Raw genomic sequence first — 15,771 nt, 5'->3', positions numbered from 1 at the left:
GTTATGAGAATAGAGAGTCATTGTCAGAAACATGTACAATGTAATAGATAAACAGATAAAAAGAGTTGAACAGAAGAAGAAATAGAAATCTTGAATGAGATGATGATATTTAATGATGATAATAATGAAGATGATGATTGAAGAATGAGAAAAGTTAGTGAATAAGTGATATAATATAGTGAAAGTTTCTTTGTGAGAATGTACACAGAATACTAGCTGAATCAGGAATAGATCACATGATCATAAAATGCTAGTGGCAAGCTAATCCACATGAAGCTAGAGTGTATGACATGGTCACATGGGTGTGACTGAATCTGGTGAGGGAGGATGTGGTTCAGAAGAACATATGACTGTCAGATAATAACGCGGCCGCTTCCAAACTACTAGTGTACACAGCTGCTTCCAAACTACTAGCATACGCGTATGAGTGTAAAGAGGCCATAGTGTACGCTAATTAATTTAGTGTACGAGATTACAATATAAGAAGCCGGTGTACGCCTGTAATCGTACGCTGGCTTAAGCAACCTTTGAATCACAAGAATAAGAAGCCTTGTATAATAAATATAAAAAAGGAGGAAATAATAGCTCTTACTAAAGAAATATGCATTACAGTCAAGTTATAAAAATTATTCATTCTATTATGAAATTACCACTGAACTAGTAGAATTCTTGCAGCCAGTTCTTTTACTTAACTTGTACCAGAAACGGCCAACCTGATGATTCGGTTAGCATCCCCGTCTAATCATCGTGGATTATAATATAATTACATCACGGAGAGAAAGTTTGGGGCTGAACTTACTTCATAAGATGGTCCATGAATGTCTGTAGGGAAACATCATCTGTAAAGATAGTTTGTGCAGACTGAGCCACTACACCGTAGCCACCAGTCGAGTGGGTGGCCGACGGGTTAAGTTTGGAGAGCAAGAAACGTGCCTGAGAACCTCCTGCATCGCAAATAATGAAACGAGGCAGCGGGAATCGATCTTGGATAAGTTCCTATAGGGCAACACACGAGGTTAGATGCTGCTGCTTCGCCAACACGCCCAAGTTACAGAGATAATAAGGGGGAAAAACAGAAATGGGTTAATTCATACTCTCGCATCTTCCTTGGGCTGGTCAAGAATAGCCTTAAAATTCTCATAGCCTTCTTGGTCCTGATAGCCCGCCTTCCGCCACGCTGCCATAGTTTCACCATGGAAAATTAAGATGTGGAAAAACGTATCGAGTAAAAGGATGTGGGTGGGCTGAATGGAAGCAGAATCAAGCAACACTGGTTGACTGCCTTCGTGCTCAAGGGAGTACGAATCAAGTGTAGGTTGGATCATGACGAGCGAATTGCCAACATCCTCATGATTGAGAACGTGTCTGTAGAAGGCAGTCTCGTCCGGCGAGTTGTTAAAAACTTGCAAAAACTGGCTTCGGCGCAGATGGAACATAAATTGCGGATAGAGAGTGAAGTTCTTCTCCAGCCGGAAGGAGGTGGGGTCATCCTTCCTGTAGTCCGCGAAACGAGAGCAGAGTCTGATGAGCATTCTGTCAACCCATCTCAGCACGTCAGGGCCGTCATCTACTTCGGATTTGAAAACTGCAATGCGAGACATGAGCACTGCAGCAGCCTCTTGGTCGAAAGATTGAGCTAGCGCAGCGTCACCCGCAGGGCTGCTGAGCGTTCTCGCAACTGTGGTTACTCGAAGATGGTACTGTCCAGACGAATGTTGATAATATGTCAAAAACTGCATCATGGCTCTATGAGGGCTCTGTTGCATTGGAGCCGGCCCTCCCTGATTGGCGATTTCGAAGTAAATCCCGTAACTGGCAGTGGGGTCGATGCCACACATTTTCCAAGAGCAGGTATTGCCAATACCACACTCAGTTTCTCCAACTGAGTTGGATTTCTTGTTCAACGAAACAGCATGGCCAATAAGGCCAGTAACCTTCAACTCCTTGGTGGTGAGCACTTCCAGCGAGGCATTGAAGCCCATGAGAAGGTTATCGTTTTGATCTTTATCAAACACTCTGACGAATGACTGCTTGAATTGTGAGGATGTAAAGCTATCGGTTAATACCATATGGCCACCTGTTGAATTCACCAAGCCCTTCATTTCAAGAAGACCGACTTGGTCCAGGCAGCCAGCGAAGATATCGACAATGTGGCCATTATGAGAGACGCGCTTAGCGAGATTTTCATAGAACTATAAAAGAAGATGTTAGTCTATAACCGTGCAAGAAAAGAGAAATGCCAGAAAAAGGTTTTACCTTCACAGCTTTCTTGTAATACTTAATATTATCACGGTCAATATCATGATGGGATCGCATTGGCTCTTTAAGCTGAGGTCCAACGACAAGACCCGGACCCTCAGTAGCAGGGCCGCTAGTGAAAAGTATAATGCGACCACCAGCACCCTGGAATGATGTTTCCATCAACCCTACCGCTACACTCAGCGCAACACCCGTACATCGCAATGGGCGCCTATCGTTAGCAACTGGCCATGGGTCCCGCTGCAATTGCTCAAGAACATTCGTAATCTGGAAATCGGCCTGTTGCACTGGTAGGAGAAATCTTGCGGCTGGGGACATAGGGGCACTGGGGCGGCCAAGCTGTTGTGGCACATTTGGACGGAGACCTGGAGCGAGGAGACCAAGCATCTCCTGAACCTGTTTGGCAGCATAGTCTTTGCTTCCCCTGAATACATATGACTTGGCGCATTCGGTGTAGCCGATCTCATGGACTTGAGCCTGCATGTGTTTTTGAGTTAGTCAGCTGCAATCTCGACGTTTGCGGATATATAAGCTCATTAGAGAGGGAGATAGAGGTCGAGGTGTTCGAACCATTGTGCCATAAGTAATTAGCCCAACCAATGCGTTTGGTGGTAAAGAGGGAAAGGCTCATGACAAGGGAATCTTTCACAGCTTTCAAGCTATCTTCCTCCTGGCAGGTATCAACCACAAAGAGGAAAATGGGAGGGGCCGGAGCTGGACGTGCGAGCTGGTACTCGATTGTCGTGCTTTGCGGATGAAGTTCAGGGGGGATTGCATTTTCCGTTATGTCTTTGTAGTGCTGGGGGAGCGGGTTCCGTTGGAGACAGAAAGGGCATATCCAGATACGAGCACGGATATCAACGTTGCTGCATATCTATGTCAGTCCCGTGCTCCTATTGCAATTCTGATATGAAGATCATCGTTCAAACGCTGGGCAGTGAGTGAGAAATTACGCGAATGGATTAAGAACAGCTCTACATGGCTGCTTGCAAGTGACCGGTTCATATTGGAGCAGAGGAGATTCGGGTTTCTCTTTCAAAGGTGTGTAAATTGCTCCAATAGGTACTACGAGACGGGACGCCTCCTGTTTGTATAGTAAATATCAGCAGCTGAAACTAAGCAATAGGGGAGGTCATCAACAAACCATGCGCGTGCTTGGGAATGTATTCCAACTGAGTCTAATTCCGTCGCGATCCTCGACATCACTCCACTGATCCTTCAATGCCTCGTAGTCCATGGCTGTGATGTGGCCCGGAGATATTCTGATAGGGGGTCGTCAACTTGGAGGAGGGGAGCGGAACAACACAGCGGCGGGGCGGAGTGCGTAGTCTGGAGCGTGGTAACAGCCAATGTTCAGAAGACTCTGGCCCCGAGCATAATCGCCACAGATGATGACCAGAAGAACAGGAGCACGGAGGAGAGAAGAGGAGGGGAGGTATTATGTCGGTGGGCAACAAGAGAACAAGCTTTGTGTGGAGTTGCGCAGTTGAAGCCAGGTTGCAGTATTGTTGGTCCGTGCAGTCTACCGTAGTACCCTCATGAATTCCAACTAGCGAAAATTTCCGGTATAAATAGGCCCTTGCAACGCATTTTTTTCCTCCCTTCCTTTTTTTCTCTTTCATAAACAACCACGCCGACTCTAATAAAATACACATTACTTATGCCAGCTTCTGTCATTCTCAATGATGTTGCTGTTTTCGCGTCGTGCGGAGAGCGATTAAATATTAATTTATTTTTTACCCATGGCTGGGCACCTGTCTTTGAGAGCTCATTCTGATGCTTTAGGATGAATCGGGAATCAGCAGCGGTAACATATTCTTCATTTGACTGATACCTAGGTAGTTATGTATTTTTCTCTTTCTACCTTAATGCTCCTTGGGAATGAAGATGCTACACTTAAGCTTCGAGTTGTGTTTTGAAAAAATTAAAAATACCAATTTAGTCATTGAGAAAAAGATAAGAAAATCTGCTCGTGGGTACATTAATACTTTCATAATGAAGAAACGCCCCAGAAATACGATCATTCCAACGCCAGTCATAATGATGAATTACGAAATTGTGTATACCGTTTCTCCCAGGCGGGGTTTCCAAGCCGCCAAAATCACAACGTCATCTCCACATCTGCCTTCGCAATCTTCCCCAAATTCTTCAGCAGATAACTACGCTTGAAATACGTGTTGGGATGAACAATCGTATCAAGATCGGTCTGGCTCCAACTCCCCTCATCGCGCACCTGTTTAATCTCCGCTCTATGCACCCACTCAAACACACGATTACATGCAAGGTGATAGCGAGTCTTGCCCACGTCCTCCCGCACCCCACGCAGAACTTCCTTATCGTTAACGCCCGTCGCTTGGAGTAAGCTAATGAGGTTCTCGACGGAGAAATGCCGGTAGGGACAGCCGTGTGTTTGGCCGGCGCCTGGTGAATTATCTGTGAGAATCTTCTGGCAGGAGTAAGGTGGATATCCACGACCCCTGCGGTTGACATCCCCTCCCACGTCACCGTACGCGTGGCGGACATTGTACTTATACTTGGAGCTGAACTCGTCATCAGTGAATATCTTGAAGGATTGTCGCCAGAATATCAGCGCGTCCTGGAGTGACAGGCCGATGCCCTTTAGGAAAAGGGTGTACTGCAATCGGCCAAAATGCTTTAGGTGAGAATTTTTGCGTAGCTGCATGTGTAGATTACGCATGCAAGGTGGAAAGTGTTGGGATAGAGCATCAATGGATGCCGCTGTAATCGGCGCTCCAGGCACGGAGCCCTCACCCTCGGCGTAGCTGGAATCAGAGGTGCCGAAATTTTTCGAGAGATGATCTAGAATGGGCGTCAGGCGATCGTCCTCATCTAGCCGGGGCAACGCTCGGCTTGTAAACTAGGTAGATGGTTAATAAATCGCATGGCTACTACTGCCTTGGAGGGAAGAGAAGAGTTTCATGATATTTATCACTTACCTCAAGGGCCTTCTCTAGCCGTGCCGTAAATTCCGCTAGAATCATACTAAGCTGCTCTCGCACGGGCACATAGGCCTTACCCTTCTTCATAAACACCCCCCTCCGCTCAACCAGCTCTGGCACCCTCTCCCAGTCCACCTTAAACCAGCTCTCATCCTCAAGACGCCTGACACCATACGTGCATGCTAGCAAGCTATCCCCAAGTTGATGCTTTTCCTCATCCGAAACCATATCCCAATTGAAATTGAGACTCTCGATGAACGCACGTCTCTCTTTGGAGTCGTCCATTTGGAAGCGGAACTTAAAAAGCATGGTTTCGAGGCGGGCAAAGCGACGTCTCAGATCCTCTGTTGAGGAGAATGCGAGACGCAGGATGAAGTGGGAGTAATGGTCCTTTTGTCGTTCATTTCGTAGGCGTTGGTCAACACCCGTGCTAGAGGACGTATTGGCTGAGAGAGGGAGGAATTTGTTGAGGAGAGGGGTAATATGGGCGGCGGTTTCGGCGGGGGTTTTGTTTCTATAGGAACATGCTTCCAGCTCAGCGAGGACTAGTGTTTGGAGGGGTTAGAACCTGCACACAAAAAGGGTTCGTGAAATATAATGTTTAATAAACAAGAACTTATCATAAACTTACCTCTTAACCTATCAATAGCCCATTGTTCAAATTGCTCGAGAGTGATTTCTTGAGTTGGGGGGATTTCATAGAAATTGAGGCGGTGGGCATAATCGTGCTCCCTGTATGTTGGAGCTGCGAACTGCTTCTTTTTATAGTCAATTGGAGCCCGACGTTTAGGGTCCATGCGAGATCTATCGTACTGAATCATGCTGGTTGTGATATATGGTAAATAGCAGTCTGTAGTTGTAGTCGTGAGATCTGGCGGCCGCAGCGAGTTGCGGAGAGACGCACCATTTAGTGATGTTTCGACGCGTCCACATGCAAGGCTTTATGGTGCCAGCGACGCGACAAGGCGCGAAACTTGATTGATCAGGTGATACAGACCACATCCATTTTAGCGAATTGGCGAATAAATCGAACCGAGATTCTGTGTTGTTTCCATCAATGAAAACTTTGATAAGAGACCCCACCATTATTATCACAGCACAGCACACTCTTCATTGCAGGAATTATCCACTGAATGGAGCGTGTTGTTGGATGGGGGTTCTCTCCCCATGTGAATGTGATGCCCCTAAATCACCCAATATCTGCCAACATACCATTCTTCAAACCGAGCAGCAATATGATCCCCAAATAACGCTCACGCGCGTTGCACAATTCCGTACTCTTGTTTGTTTGCTTGTTACGCTGTACGTACATCCCGCCGTCAAATCTCAGCTTCCGAGGGGCGACCCTCGGCGTTTTGCTTCCCCAACTAAAACTCCCGATTGGTCACGCCTGCTGACTAATCACTTTCTTGCCTGATCGCCCTTCAACTCACCGAAGCCACCGCCGGGACAGCTGCGAATCTCGGGGCCAATTCATATATATTTGCCAGGCACAGCCAGCGCCATTGCCGCCGCCCTGGAGATCTCTTGAGATATTCAACATATACCTAGGTATAAAAGCTGCACTTTTCCCAATGTATGCTACTGCGCTTTGTTGCTATTCTTATTACTTCTCTTTTATTATCCCGCAGGATGATTTAGATACTCGTCTTTCCTTGTTCCCCCCTCTTTCACTCTCTCTTCCCTCCCTAACTACTCTGTACCCGACCTCCACCTGAATATTGGGAAGTCGTCCTCCATCCCTGTGTCTTGACTCTCAGCCAAATTTCAATTAGCTTGTACATTCATCTGCCCTTGGAGGAAATTATGTCCCAAGCGACAAGGCAGCTGAAAAAAGCAGCCCGCATTATCCTCGTTGGAGCCCCCGGCGTTGGAAAGGGAACCCAGACTGAACGATTGATTAAGAGGTACCCCCAGCTCGCATCTATCAGCTCCGGGGACCTTCTTCGAGAAAATGTACGCAGCAAGACACCACTAGGTTAGTTTTTCCTTGGGACCATATCGCCCCACTTTTCTCTATTTACTTGTAGTACATTAGGCATTTAATCTAACCACCAAGGGGGAAAAAACCAGGCCTCAAAGCGGAATCCACCATTCTTGCCGGCAACCTTGTACCAGATAACGTCATTCTCGACCTCATCTCCTCCGAACTCACTTCAAAGGGATGGCTCACCACTGCTCCTCCTGCCGCCAATGCCACCAGGGCGGCCCCAACCCTAAACCCTACTGCTTCCTTCATTCTCGACGGCTTCCCCCGCACCGCAGCCCAAGCTTCATCCCTCGACTCCCTCATCCCCATAAATCTAGTCGTCCACCTCCTCACACCCCCCGCCATCATAATCTCCCGCATTACTTCCCGCTGGGTCCACCCCCCATCCGGCAGAGTGTACAACACCCAATTCAACGCGCCCAAGGAACCAGGCAAGGACGATGTGACGGGCGAGCCGCTGGTGCAGAGGGAGGATGATTCGATTGAGACCTGGAAGCAGCGGCTGAGGAAGTTTGAGGAGACGAGCCGGCCGCTGTTGGAGCATTATGAGCGGCGCGGGTGTCTGTGGCGCGTGGAGGGGGAGACTAGCAATGAGATTAGTCCAAAATTGTTCGCGGAGATTGAGCGAAGGTTTTCTTAAGGTATATCTATGTATATTTCCTTGGTCCTTAGATTCTGTACTTTTTCTTGGTTGGATTTTTTGTTTTAACATTCTTTTTCCTTTTCATTGGTCGGATATATTTGTTTAATCCTTACTCGCTCTTGGGAGCGTTCGATCGTTTTCTTTTCCCATGCTTCCACACAACCCCCTCGGTTTTCTATTGGAACTCTCTCTCTCTGGACTTTCATAATCCCCAGACACTATCCTTACATCAGCAGTTTCATAGCTGTATTGTACACTACTACATGTACATTATCCGTAACCACCTAAGCATTGATATGGAGTGATCATAGGTGTTCAATCGTCCTTGTTTAAAACTCGCCTAGGGACATCAATCTCTGGTATCTCTTTTCATAAAACTACATACAGAGTACGATTGTAGAATAATGCTGAGGTAAAACCATGATGGCAATAAATCGCTAACAACGGAAAAGAAGCATGAAAATAAAAACAAAATAAACCCGCAACGAAAGCCATGATGAATAACGACACGAAACTCCAGCCTGCTGACGTAGGAAAACAGAACATATCCAGCAGATAGATATAACACATCTCACAACGTAATCCCAAACGCTCGTAACCAACCGAATATGAAAGGTAAAAAAGTGATGATATCTACTTCCCTCCTTACCCATCTAACGTTTTCCCGCCCCCATTGCCCCCCCCCCCCCCACCACCACCACCACCGCCGGGCGGAGGGGGTGCCCCCCTCTCCGCCTCCAACCCCGTCATCCGGGTTTTATACTCCCTAGGACTCTCCCCCCCTAAAACCCCCTTCCCCTTCCAAATCCCCCTCCGGAGGCTCTTCGCCCTTTCCTCCCCGCGGCGGTAATCTTCTCCCTGTCCCCTCGCCGCCAAAATCCACCCCGGTCTTCGCCTCATTAACCGGCGCTAGCCCCGCGCGTAGCATCTGCAAGCCCACATCGCGCCGGATGAAGGGGAATGGCCACCGGCGCACGTACACGGTGGCGACGACGCGGCCGTATTGGTCCTGCCGGTAGACGTAGGCGCGCACGCGCCGGTTGAGGAGGTAGGTTGTTAGCCAGGTGTGGGCGGCGTCGGAGTAGGGTTGGGCTGGGCGGCCGAAGTGAGGGAGCTCGGGGGCGTCGACCCCTGCGAGGCGGATGTGGATCTGGGGGGTGGAAAAGGGGGGTGTATGTGGTTAGTTGTGGGGTCTGAGAGGGGGAAAATTGGAAATTGGTTTTATGTGGGATTGGTTTTTTTCTATAATACTAATGGCGGCTACAAAAGGTAGGGGAGGACATGGCGCAAAGCAGACAGCTTCTTACAGTCCGATCCTTCAACTCCTTCTTCGCCGTCGGCACTTTGCGAAACGGCAACCATTCCCACCCAGCCAGCCGGCCGCCCGGGGTATGGAACAAGCGGAAATTATCCCCATCACCCACGCTCGTGACACGCCCGAATATACTGCGTTTATGGAAGTAGGTTGGTGAGATGCTGGTCGCGACGGGGATGCGGCGCAGGTACTTGCGGTGGATCCGCACGCAGAATAGGATGCCACTGGTGAGAAGGAGGGTGGGTATGAGGTTGCGGGGATCTTTGAAGTCACCGGCCCAGTCGCGGGTGGCGAGAGAGGCGTTCCAGTCTAGTGCGGGTGGGCGATGGGTTTGGTGTGGGGGATTTACTTGGTTGGAGGTATCTGTAGGAGGGGTGGTGATGGGAGTAGAGCAGTTGGCGCATTGAGTGGAGGAGGACGAGGAATTGGTTTCTCCCACTATCGGAGTGGTTTTGTCGGTGTTGTTTTCATTACTGGACATCTGCCGCTGCGATCCGGATGACCAGAACAGCCATGGCATGGCGATTTATTTCCTTCTCTTGCCACTTATCTCTGTGAGCGGGAGAGAGCGGGAAGAGGACGGAGTAAGTCGCAGAGAGAGCCAGCTAGCTACCGTTATAAGCCCGTTTGGTGTTGTGTTGGAGTTGATGTCACCGCTGTCTTGGCGTTGGGCTGGGGTCTTAGCAATAGCAGATCGGGCTCGGCGTTGCTAGGGCAAAACTAAACTTACCCAACACCCACCCAACACCCGCTCAATCTTCATCTTTTCATTCATCACAACATGCACTATGAAGCAGTTATACAAGCAGGAATTGATGATTTGAATATATAATTCATCTCTAATTACGGAGTAGTGCTTTACAAAACAAAAAGCCACATAATTCACCTCCCAGCGCACAGAAGGAAACTCCAGGTGAAATGCATCATTGAACATGTAGACCATAAAAGATGGACCACCATATCCACGGAATCAAGCCCCTCCCTCCCCGCGCGAAAGGGAAAAGAAGGGCTCAAATTCCAAATAAAAAGATATCGCGGTGAGTAATTAGTCAGATATTTTATCTTCTTTGCACCAAAATAGGCCTTTACCGTGGGTAATATTTCCCGGAAAACAGGATGGTAAGGGCCAGAGTGTTGGCAAAGGTGAGGGGATGTCAAGAAGTCAGATATATAGGTTGCGAGCGAAAGGCTATGAGTTTGGGAGGGCAAAGGGCAAAATAATATTGGCTTTGTGGGGATATCTTAACTGATATCCGACATTCTTTTTCGAGTAAAAACCAGAAAAAGAAAAAAAAATATATGAATGGGTCATATCTCATAAAACTCAATGGCCATTGGTCCGGATACTATTATTTTCGTGTTTCAGGCTCCGGCTGCACAGGTATAACAACACACCGTAGGCCAATGCATCGAAAAGAAATGAGGAAAAGGCGGGATTCCGACATTGACTAATACAAAAAAGAAAAAAAAACGATTCTTTTGATTTTCTTATTTACTCCGAAGGAACTATTTCAAAACATCCCCGTTAGTACTAGAAAGATCACCCCTTAAGATAGAAGAACGGTTCGGGACAAAAGCACAATTATACGTACTATCAATCTCCCCAGACTTAACCTCATCGCTAACATCCTTGGGGCTCCGTCCGTCAACCTGGCAGCCAACACTGAAAGCAGTTCCGAGGATCTCAAGGACAGTTCCTCTCAGCTCCTTGGCGAGGGAGCGGTGGCGCATGACACGGGCAATCTCAACGATCTCATCGAGGGGGATGGACTTGGAGTGCTTGATGTTCTTCTCCTTCTTGCGGTCACGTGGGGGCTCTTTGAGAGCCTTGATGACCAGCGAAGAGGCAGAGGGCACAACAGAGACCTGTGCTTGGCGGTTCTGGATGGTGAGTTTTACGGTGACGCGGAGACCTTTCTGTTATGCGGTATTAGCAATTTGGGGTTTTCCATTGGCTTTGGCATTGGATTTGGATTTCTTGATCCAAACGTACCCAGTCGCCGGTGGCCTTGGCGATATCTTCACCGATCTTCTTTGGGGAGAGACCGAGAGGACCGATCTTGGGGGCAAGGGCAGATTGGGCGCCGACCTCTCCACCTGTGGTCCTCAGGTGGCTATAGATTTTTTTAGAATTCACATACAATGGCAAAGGCAGTTCGTTGCTGGATGGTAAATGGGGAGTCGCGGATGGAAACTTACATGATCTTCACCTCATTGGGGTCGAGCTTGGGAGCTGCTCACAAAATGGAAAATCAGTTGCCAGTCGCCATGTCATTGTGACAGCCAAGGGACGATACTTACGCATGGCGAGTGCGAAAGGTAGTCAGTCTGCCTTGGGTGGTTGTCGAGATAGTTGGGCGGTTCGGGGGAGGGAAGACGAAGAGAGAGGAAAGCTCCTCGAAAGATTTCCTGGAAGGTTTTGTACAAGCTCTGTTGGTACCTAAGCGATCCGGTTTAGGAAAAAATTTAGGGCAAAACCCTTGTTCTGATAGTTACCAGCATCTGTTCCATAACGTAATCAACCACCCAATGCCCGCCCAATCTTCATTTTTTCATCCAGCTTCAAACACTTACAACATGCATCACAAAGCAGTTATACAAGCGGCAATTGATGATTTGAACACACAATTGATCCCTAGTTACACTGAGGCTGCTAAAAAATATGAAATCAGTTGATATACATTATCACAGTTAGACTGATCAGTGAGATCATGAATTTGTAAGAAATTCCGCTTCTTGCAGATTCTTTACCTCTATTTCTATCTCTCATGTAATCAATAGAGTTAGCAGCCCTTGGCTATATATAACTATATAGACTGGAGTTCATGACTATCATTTATAACTCAGCTTAAATACTATTATATATTTAATCTCTACATTTATCTTTCTACAGTAAATACTTCTAGTAGTTATTAGTATATATTATATTAAGCTGTAAGTATCTGAATAATTATCTGTAAGTACTTATTCTTATATTTCAAGCTCTGTTAGTCAGTAATCATCTATTATAATTAAAAAAACTAGAAACTTATATACTTTAATCTCTATAAACTCTACTATAGAATCTAGATACTCAGAAGCAGCTATCTAAATTATAAATAACTCTTATAAAAGAAGTCTTAAAAAACTTATTTATTAATTACTTATAAAATATTATTTTTTATATCTATAATAGAGAAACTCTTTGAATTTATAAATAAATTAATATTAGTAAAGAATATTCTTAAGTATTTCTTATAAAATCAAGCTATTTTTTATAAGAAATATTTACTATTTATAAATATCTCTGAATTAAGTCTTTAGATATAATCTTTAAAAATACTTATAAATTAAAAAGAAACTTTCTTAAGTTATAATTATATAAGAATAAGTGCTTATAGATAATTATTTAAATATTTATAGACTAACTATATAACTATATCTGAGATCAGAATCAGATTTTTTAATAGTCTTATTATCAATTTAACTGATCTTATTACATAGTTTTAACATTAAATAGTAGTCTTATACTATTTCAGTGAGACTTATTATCTACTTTTATAACATTTTTCAAATAAGACTATGATTTTCACTTCTCAATTTAAATTAGTTTTATTGCTTTAAATGACTTTAAATCTTATTTGAGTATTATCAAAAAGTGTTACTTTTTAAAAAATTAAAAATAGTTCAAAAAAAACCTTAAAATGTCTAAAAATAGTAACTTTATACTAAGAATGAAACTAAATGAGATTAAATGAAATCATTTTCTCATTTTTTTCAAGTCATGATTTCATTTTAAGATCTCATATATAGTCACTTTGCATGTTTTTTTAATAACTAGTCTCAGTGAGATTCATATTAAGATATATATGAGATTACATTAAATGAGATTAAATGTGAAATTTATAATCTCAGCAGTCAGTCTAGATGTTTGCAGCTTGATATAATATGTACTGTTAACTACTAGAAGTATTTATAATAGAAAGATAAAATATAGAGATTAAATATATAATAGTATTTAAGCTAAGTTATAAATAATAATTATGAACTTCAGTCTATATAGTTATATATAGTCAAGAGCTGCTAACTATATTAATTATACAAGATATAGAAATAGAGATAAAGAATCTATGAGAAGTAAGATTTCTTATATACTTCTCTCTCTTTATAACTTTATTTATAAAGTCTTTCACTGAGTAATTTCATAGAATCAGACTTAGCACTGTAGTGATACTCACTAAAAACTCTTTATATCTATAAAAATTCTCAGTGAGAAAAAATTTCTTATTATTATAAAGAGAAAAGAGTCTGTTACTCAGTTTCTTATTCTATAAAATTCTTTATAATCTGCAGATCTTTCTCTGACTATTATATAAATTTATCTTATATGTTTTATATAGAAGAGTTCTAATTAACTCTCAATTATTTTTATGAAATTCTTATATAATTATCATACAGATTCATTCTATATCTTTTAATTTAAAAAGTTTCAGTTAATCTTCAATCATTTTTCTATGAAATTCTTATATACTTATTACATAGATTCATTCTGCAGATGAATCACTTTCTGTAAGATCACTTTTATTAAAGAGAAGTATTTATAAGTTAATCTTTCACTTAATCTTATAAATTATCATTCTTTGACACTGTAGAGTTATAAGAAATTTTCATTCTTTTATTAACTCTGTAAAATTGTAGAATTAAGATATCTGTAATTTATAATCACTCTTTATAGTTATGTAGAAAGATTCAGATCTGTGATTTATAATTACTTTTTATTTACTAGAGTAATCTGACTATTCTATAAGATTATTTATAGTGTAAACAAATCTCTCTAGAGTAGTATAAATATCTTTATTATTATTATTATTATTATTATTCTTTCATTATACTCATATGCAAGCGGAGCTTATGATGAGTCCTTGTATGATGTTAAATACAGGCCAAGTGTTGATTATACAGAAGGAAATACAGGTGTTAAGATCATGCCAAGATAACAAGAACATAGGAAATACAAAGAAGTGACAATTAGATACATGTGATAATAACTTCCCAGCCCAGAAACATAGAGTAATTTTATTGAAGCAATTTGTACATCTCTGTATTTATTAGAAACCTGAGGTGCTTGAGTTCTGGATTTAATGTATCCCCTGCGGGTTTTGAACTCACACATCTTGGTTTCTCATGCCAAGATGCTACCAGGTGGCCGCATTAACCATTCGGCCACCGGGGCTGTATAAATATCTTAGATCTGTTTATAAAATCTTATCTTCTTTTCTCTTTTTCTGTAACAGCTTTTATTCTTATAACTGAGAGTATTCTCATTCATCTATAAAGTATTTTCAATCAGATGATAGAGAGAGAGTATTTCTAATAATATCTGTATATTAATTCAAGAACTTCTTAAGAATTAAAATTTTTTCAATTTTAATATCTTGATAAATAATATCTGACTGCTGTTAAGCTTCTTAAAAGTATTTCTATAATATCTCTGATCACTTTCTACTGTCTGATTAAGTAGAGATATTATTACTTATAATAGTATCTTTATCTCTCTTAGTTCTGTTACTATATTGAATTTTCAGATTAGTAGTTAATCTCATGTCTTTCTCAGACTAGCTTCTAACTCTTAGTAGTATACTCTCACTATTTACTGTAAGTCTTCTTATAAGTAATTTCTTACAGACTCTAGCTAATAGTTTTTACAAAGCTAGACTGACTGTGTGACCGTGTCTGAGATCAGAATTAAACTTTACAGTTATTATATTATCTAAAAGTATTACTTCTGATTATAATTTATGTTCATTACATTGATTTCAAATCCTGTTATTTCAAATATTAAAGATCTCAGATTCACTTTTCAAATAAAAATCTAGTCTTAGATAAAGAATATGTTTAAATTCTTAGTTATATTTTCATTCTGATCTTATTATTGAAAATGATATTAAATAAGATTATGAAATCATTTCTCACTTACATAATATTATAACATAGTACTCATTTGTTGAAAATTCAATAGAGAATATTATCAAATATTATTACTTTTCTAAACACAGATCATAATTAATATCATTTTAATTAAAAAAAAAATGTAAAATACAAAAAATAATAAAAAAAACAAAAAATAAAACAACAAGAAAAAATCACAACAAAAAAAAAAAAGAGAAAGAAAAAAAGAAGAGAAAGAAAAAAAGAGATAGAAAGAGAAAGAAAAATAAAAAAAAGAAAAGAAAGAGAAAAAAATAAAAAATAAAAAAAAAAATTAAGATTACAGAGTCATAGTATTCTTAAAATACTTACTTCTCAGAGTCTTTATAATGTTTATCACTAACTGTGTATTTCTCACAGTGAGAATAACACAGTTATAATAAGTCATTATCTTAATATTATCTAATAAATATTCAGTATATATCTATATAAATGTGAATAATTAGAAAACATACACTTAAAAAGTGTAGTTAGAGTGAACTGTGCTGTCACTTGAATAATATCAAGAATAGAATACTGAAATCAATGATTCTTCTCATCAATTTCACAGATAAGATATGTAAAGATAATCTTAAGAAATATAAGATTCTCTGACTTCTGATAGAAATGAATCTTATGAAGAGACTCTATTTTCATC

At 41.9% G+C, this 15,771-nt stretch overlaps 5 protein-coding genes across 6 annotated transcripts; 1 reads left to right on the top strand and 4 right to left on the bottom strand.

Annotated features, from left to right (window-relative positions):
* Window positions 1–795: 795 nt before the first annotated feature.
* On the bottom strand, window positions 796–3,496 carry BDCG_01499 (protein transporter SEC23; the record flags this gene model as incomplete). Its single annotated transcript, XM_045417008.1, has 6 exons — window positions 796–996; window positions 1,095–2,192; window positions 2,257–2,729; window positions 2,830–3,125; window positions 3,213–3,343; window positions 3,404–3,496. 6 exons carry the CDS (start codon window positions 3,494–3,496, stop codon window positions 796–798), a joined length of 2,292 nt encoding a protein of 763 aa, XP_045273943.1.
* A 450-nt stretch (window positions 3,497–3,946) lies between these two features.
* Window positions 3,947–6,536, bottom strand: BDCG_01498 (DNA primase large subunit). Its single transcript, XM_045417007.1, has 3 exons — window positions 5,851–6,536; window positions 5,217–5,764; window positions 3,947–5,137 (listed from the first exon to the last, which is right to left on the bottom strand). The coding sequence occupies exons 1-3, from the start codon at window positions 6,038–6,040 to the stop codon at window positions 4,361–4,363; spliced, it is 1,515 nt and encodes a 504-aa protein (XP_045273942.1). The 5' UTR covers window positions 6,041–6,536; the 3' UTR covers window positions 3,947–4,360.
* BDCG_01497 lies at window positions 6,252–10,010 on the top strand. 2 transcript variants are annotated; one of them, XM_045417005.1, is made up of 4 exons: window positions 6,252–6,521; window positions 6,658–7,197; window positions 7,293–8,467; window positions 9,122–10,010. In XM_045417005.1, exons 2-3 carry the CDS (start codon window positions 7,026–7,028, stop codon window positions 7,847–7,849), a joined length of 729 nt encoding a protein of 242 aa, XP_045273941.1. In that variant the 5' UTR covers window positions 6,252–6,521; window positions 6,658–7,025; the 3' UTR covers window positions 7,850–8,467; window positions 9,122–10,010. The 2 variants fall into 2 exon arrangements, with proteins under 2 accessions (XP_045273941.1, XP_045279615.1); XM_045417006.1 differs by lacking the exon at window positions 9,122–10,010 and having other exon boundaries at window positions 6,279–7,197; window positions 7,293–8,494.
* On the bottom strand, window positions 8,619–9,829 carry BDCG_01496 (nuclease domain-containing protein; the record flags this gene model as incomplete). Its single annotated transcript, XM_045417004.1, has 2 exons — window positions 9,160–9,829; window positions 8,619–9,002 (listed from the first exon to the last, which is right to left on the bottom strand). The coding sequence occupies exons 1-2, from the start codon at window positions 9,685–9,687 to the stop codon at window positions 8,619–8,621; spliced, it is 912 nt and encodes a 303-aa protein (XP_045273940.1). The 5' UTR covers window positions 9,688–9,829.
* BDCG_01495 (60S ribosomal protein L12) lies at window positions 9,974–11,570 on the bottom strand. Its single transcript, XM_045417003.1, has 5 exons — window positions 11,469–11,570; window positions 11,367–11,400; window positions 11,161–11,281; window positions 10,760–11,084; window positions 9,974–10,673 (listed from the first exon to the last, which is right to left on the bottom strand). The coding sequence occupies exons 1-5, from the start codon at window positions 11,470–11,472 to the stop codon at window positions 10,660–10,662; spliced, it is 498 nt and encodes a 165-aa protein (XP_045273939.1). The 5' UTR covers window positions 11,473–11,570; the 3' UTR covers window positions 9,974–10,659.
* Window positions 11,571–15,771: the final 4,201 nt, after the last annotated feature.

The sequence above is a fragment of the Blastomyces dermatitidis genome (genome assembly GCF_000003525.1).
Source record: "Blastomyces dermatitidis ER-3 genomic scaffold supercont1.2, whole genome shotgun sequence".
Classification (NCBI taxonomy): domain Eukaryota; kingdom Fungi; phylum Ascomycota; class Eurotiomycetes; order Onygenales; family Ajellomycetaceae; genus Blastomyces; species Blastomyces dermatitidis.
This window is presented reverse-complemented; position numbering and strand designations above follow the sequence as displayed.

Coding starts and splice junctions, on each gene's coding strand:
- BDCG_01498 (XM_045417007.1), bottom strand. CDS start 6,040: ATGATTCAGTACGATAGATCTCGCATGGACCCTAAACGTCGGGCTCCA. Junction 5,765..5,850: donor GGCTATTGATAGGTTAAGAG/GTAAGTTTATGA, acceptor TCCAAACACTAG/TCCTCGCTGAGCTGGAAGCA. Junction 5,138..5,216: donor GGCTAGAGAAGGCCCTTGAG/GTAAGTGATAAA, acceptor CCATCTACCTAG/TTTACAAGCCGAGCGTTGCC.
- BDCG_01497 (XM_045417005.1), top strand. CDS start 7,026: ATGTCCCAAGCGACAAGGCAGCTGAAAAAAGCAGCCCGCATTATCCTC. Junction 7,198..7,292: donor ACGCAGCAAGACACCACTAG/GTTAGTTTTTCC, acceptor GGAAAAAACCAG/GCCTCAAAGCGGAATCCACC.
- BDCG_01495 (XM_045417003.1), bottom strand. Junction 11,282..11,366: donor CCCAATGAGGTGAAGATCAT/GTAAGTTTCCAT, acceptor AAAAATCTATAG/CCACCTGAGGACCACAGGTG. Junction 11,085..11,160: donor CCAAGGCCACCGGCGACTGG/GTACGTTTGGAT, acceptor ACCGCATAACAG/AAAGGTCTCCGCGTCACCGT.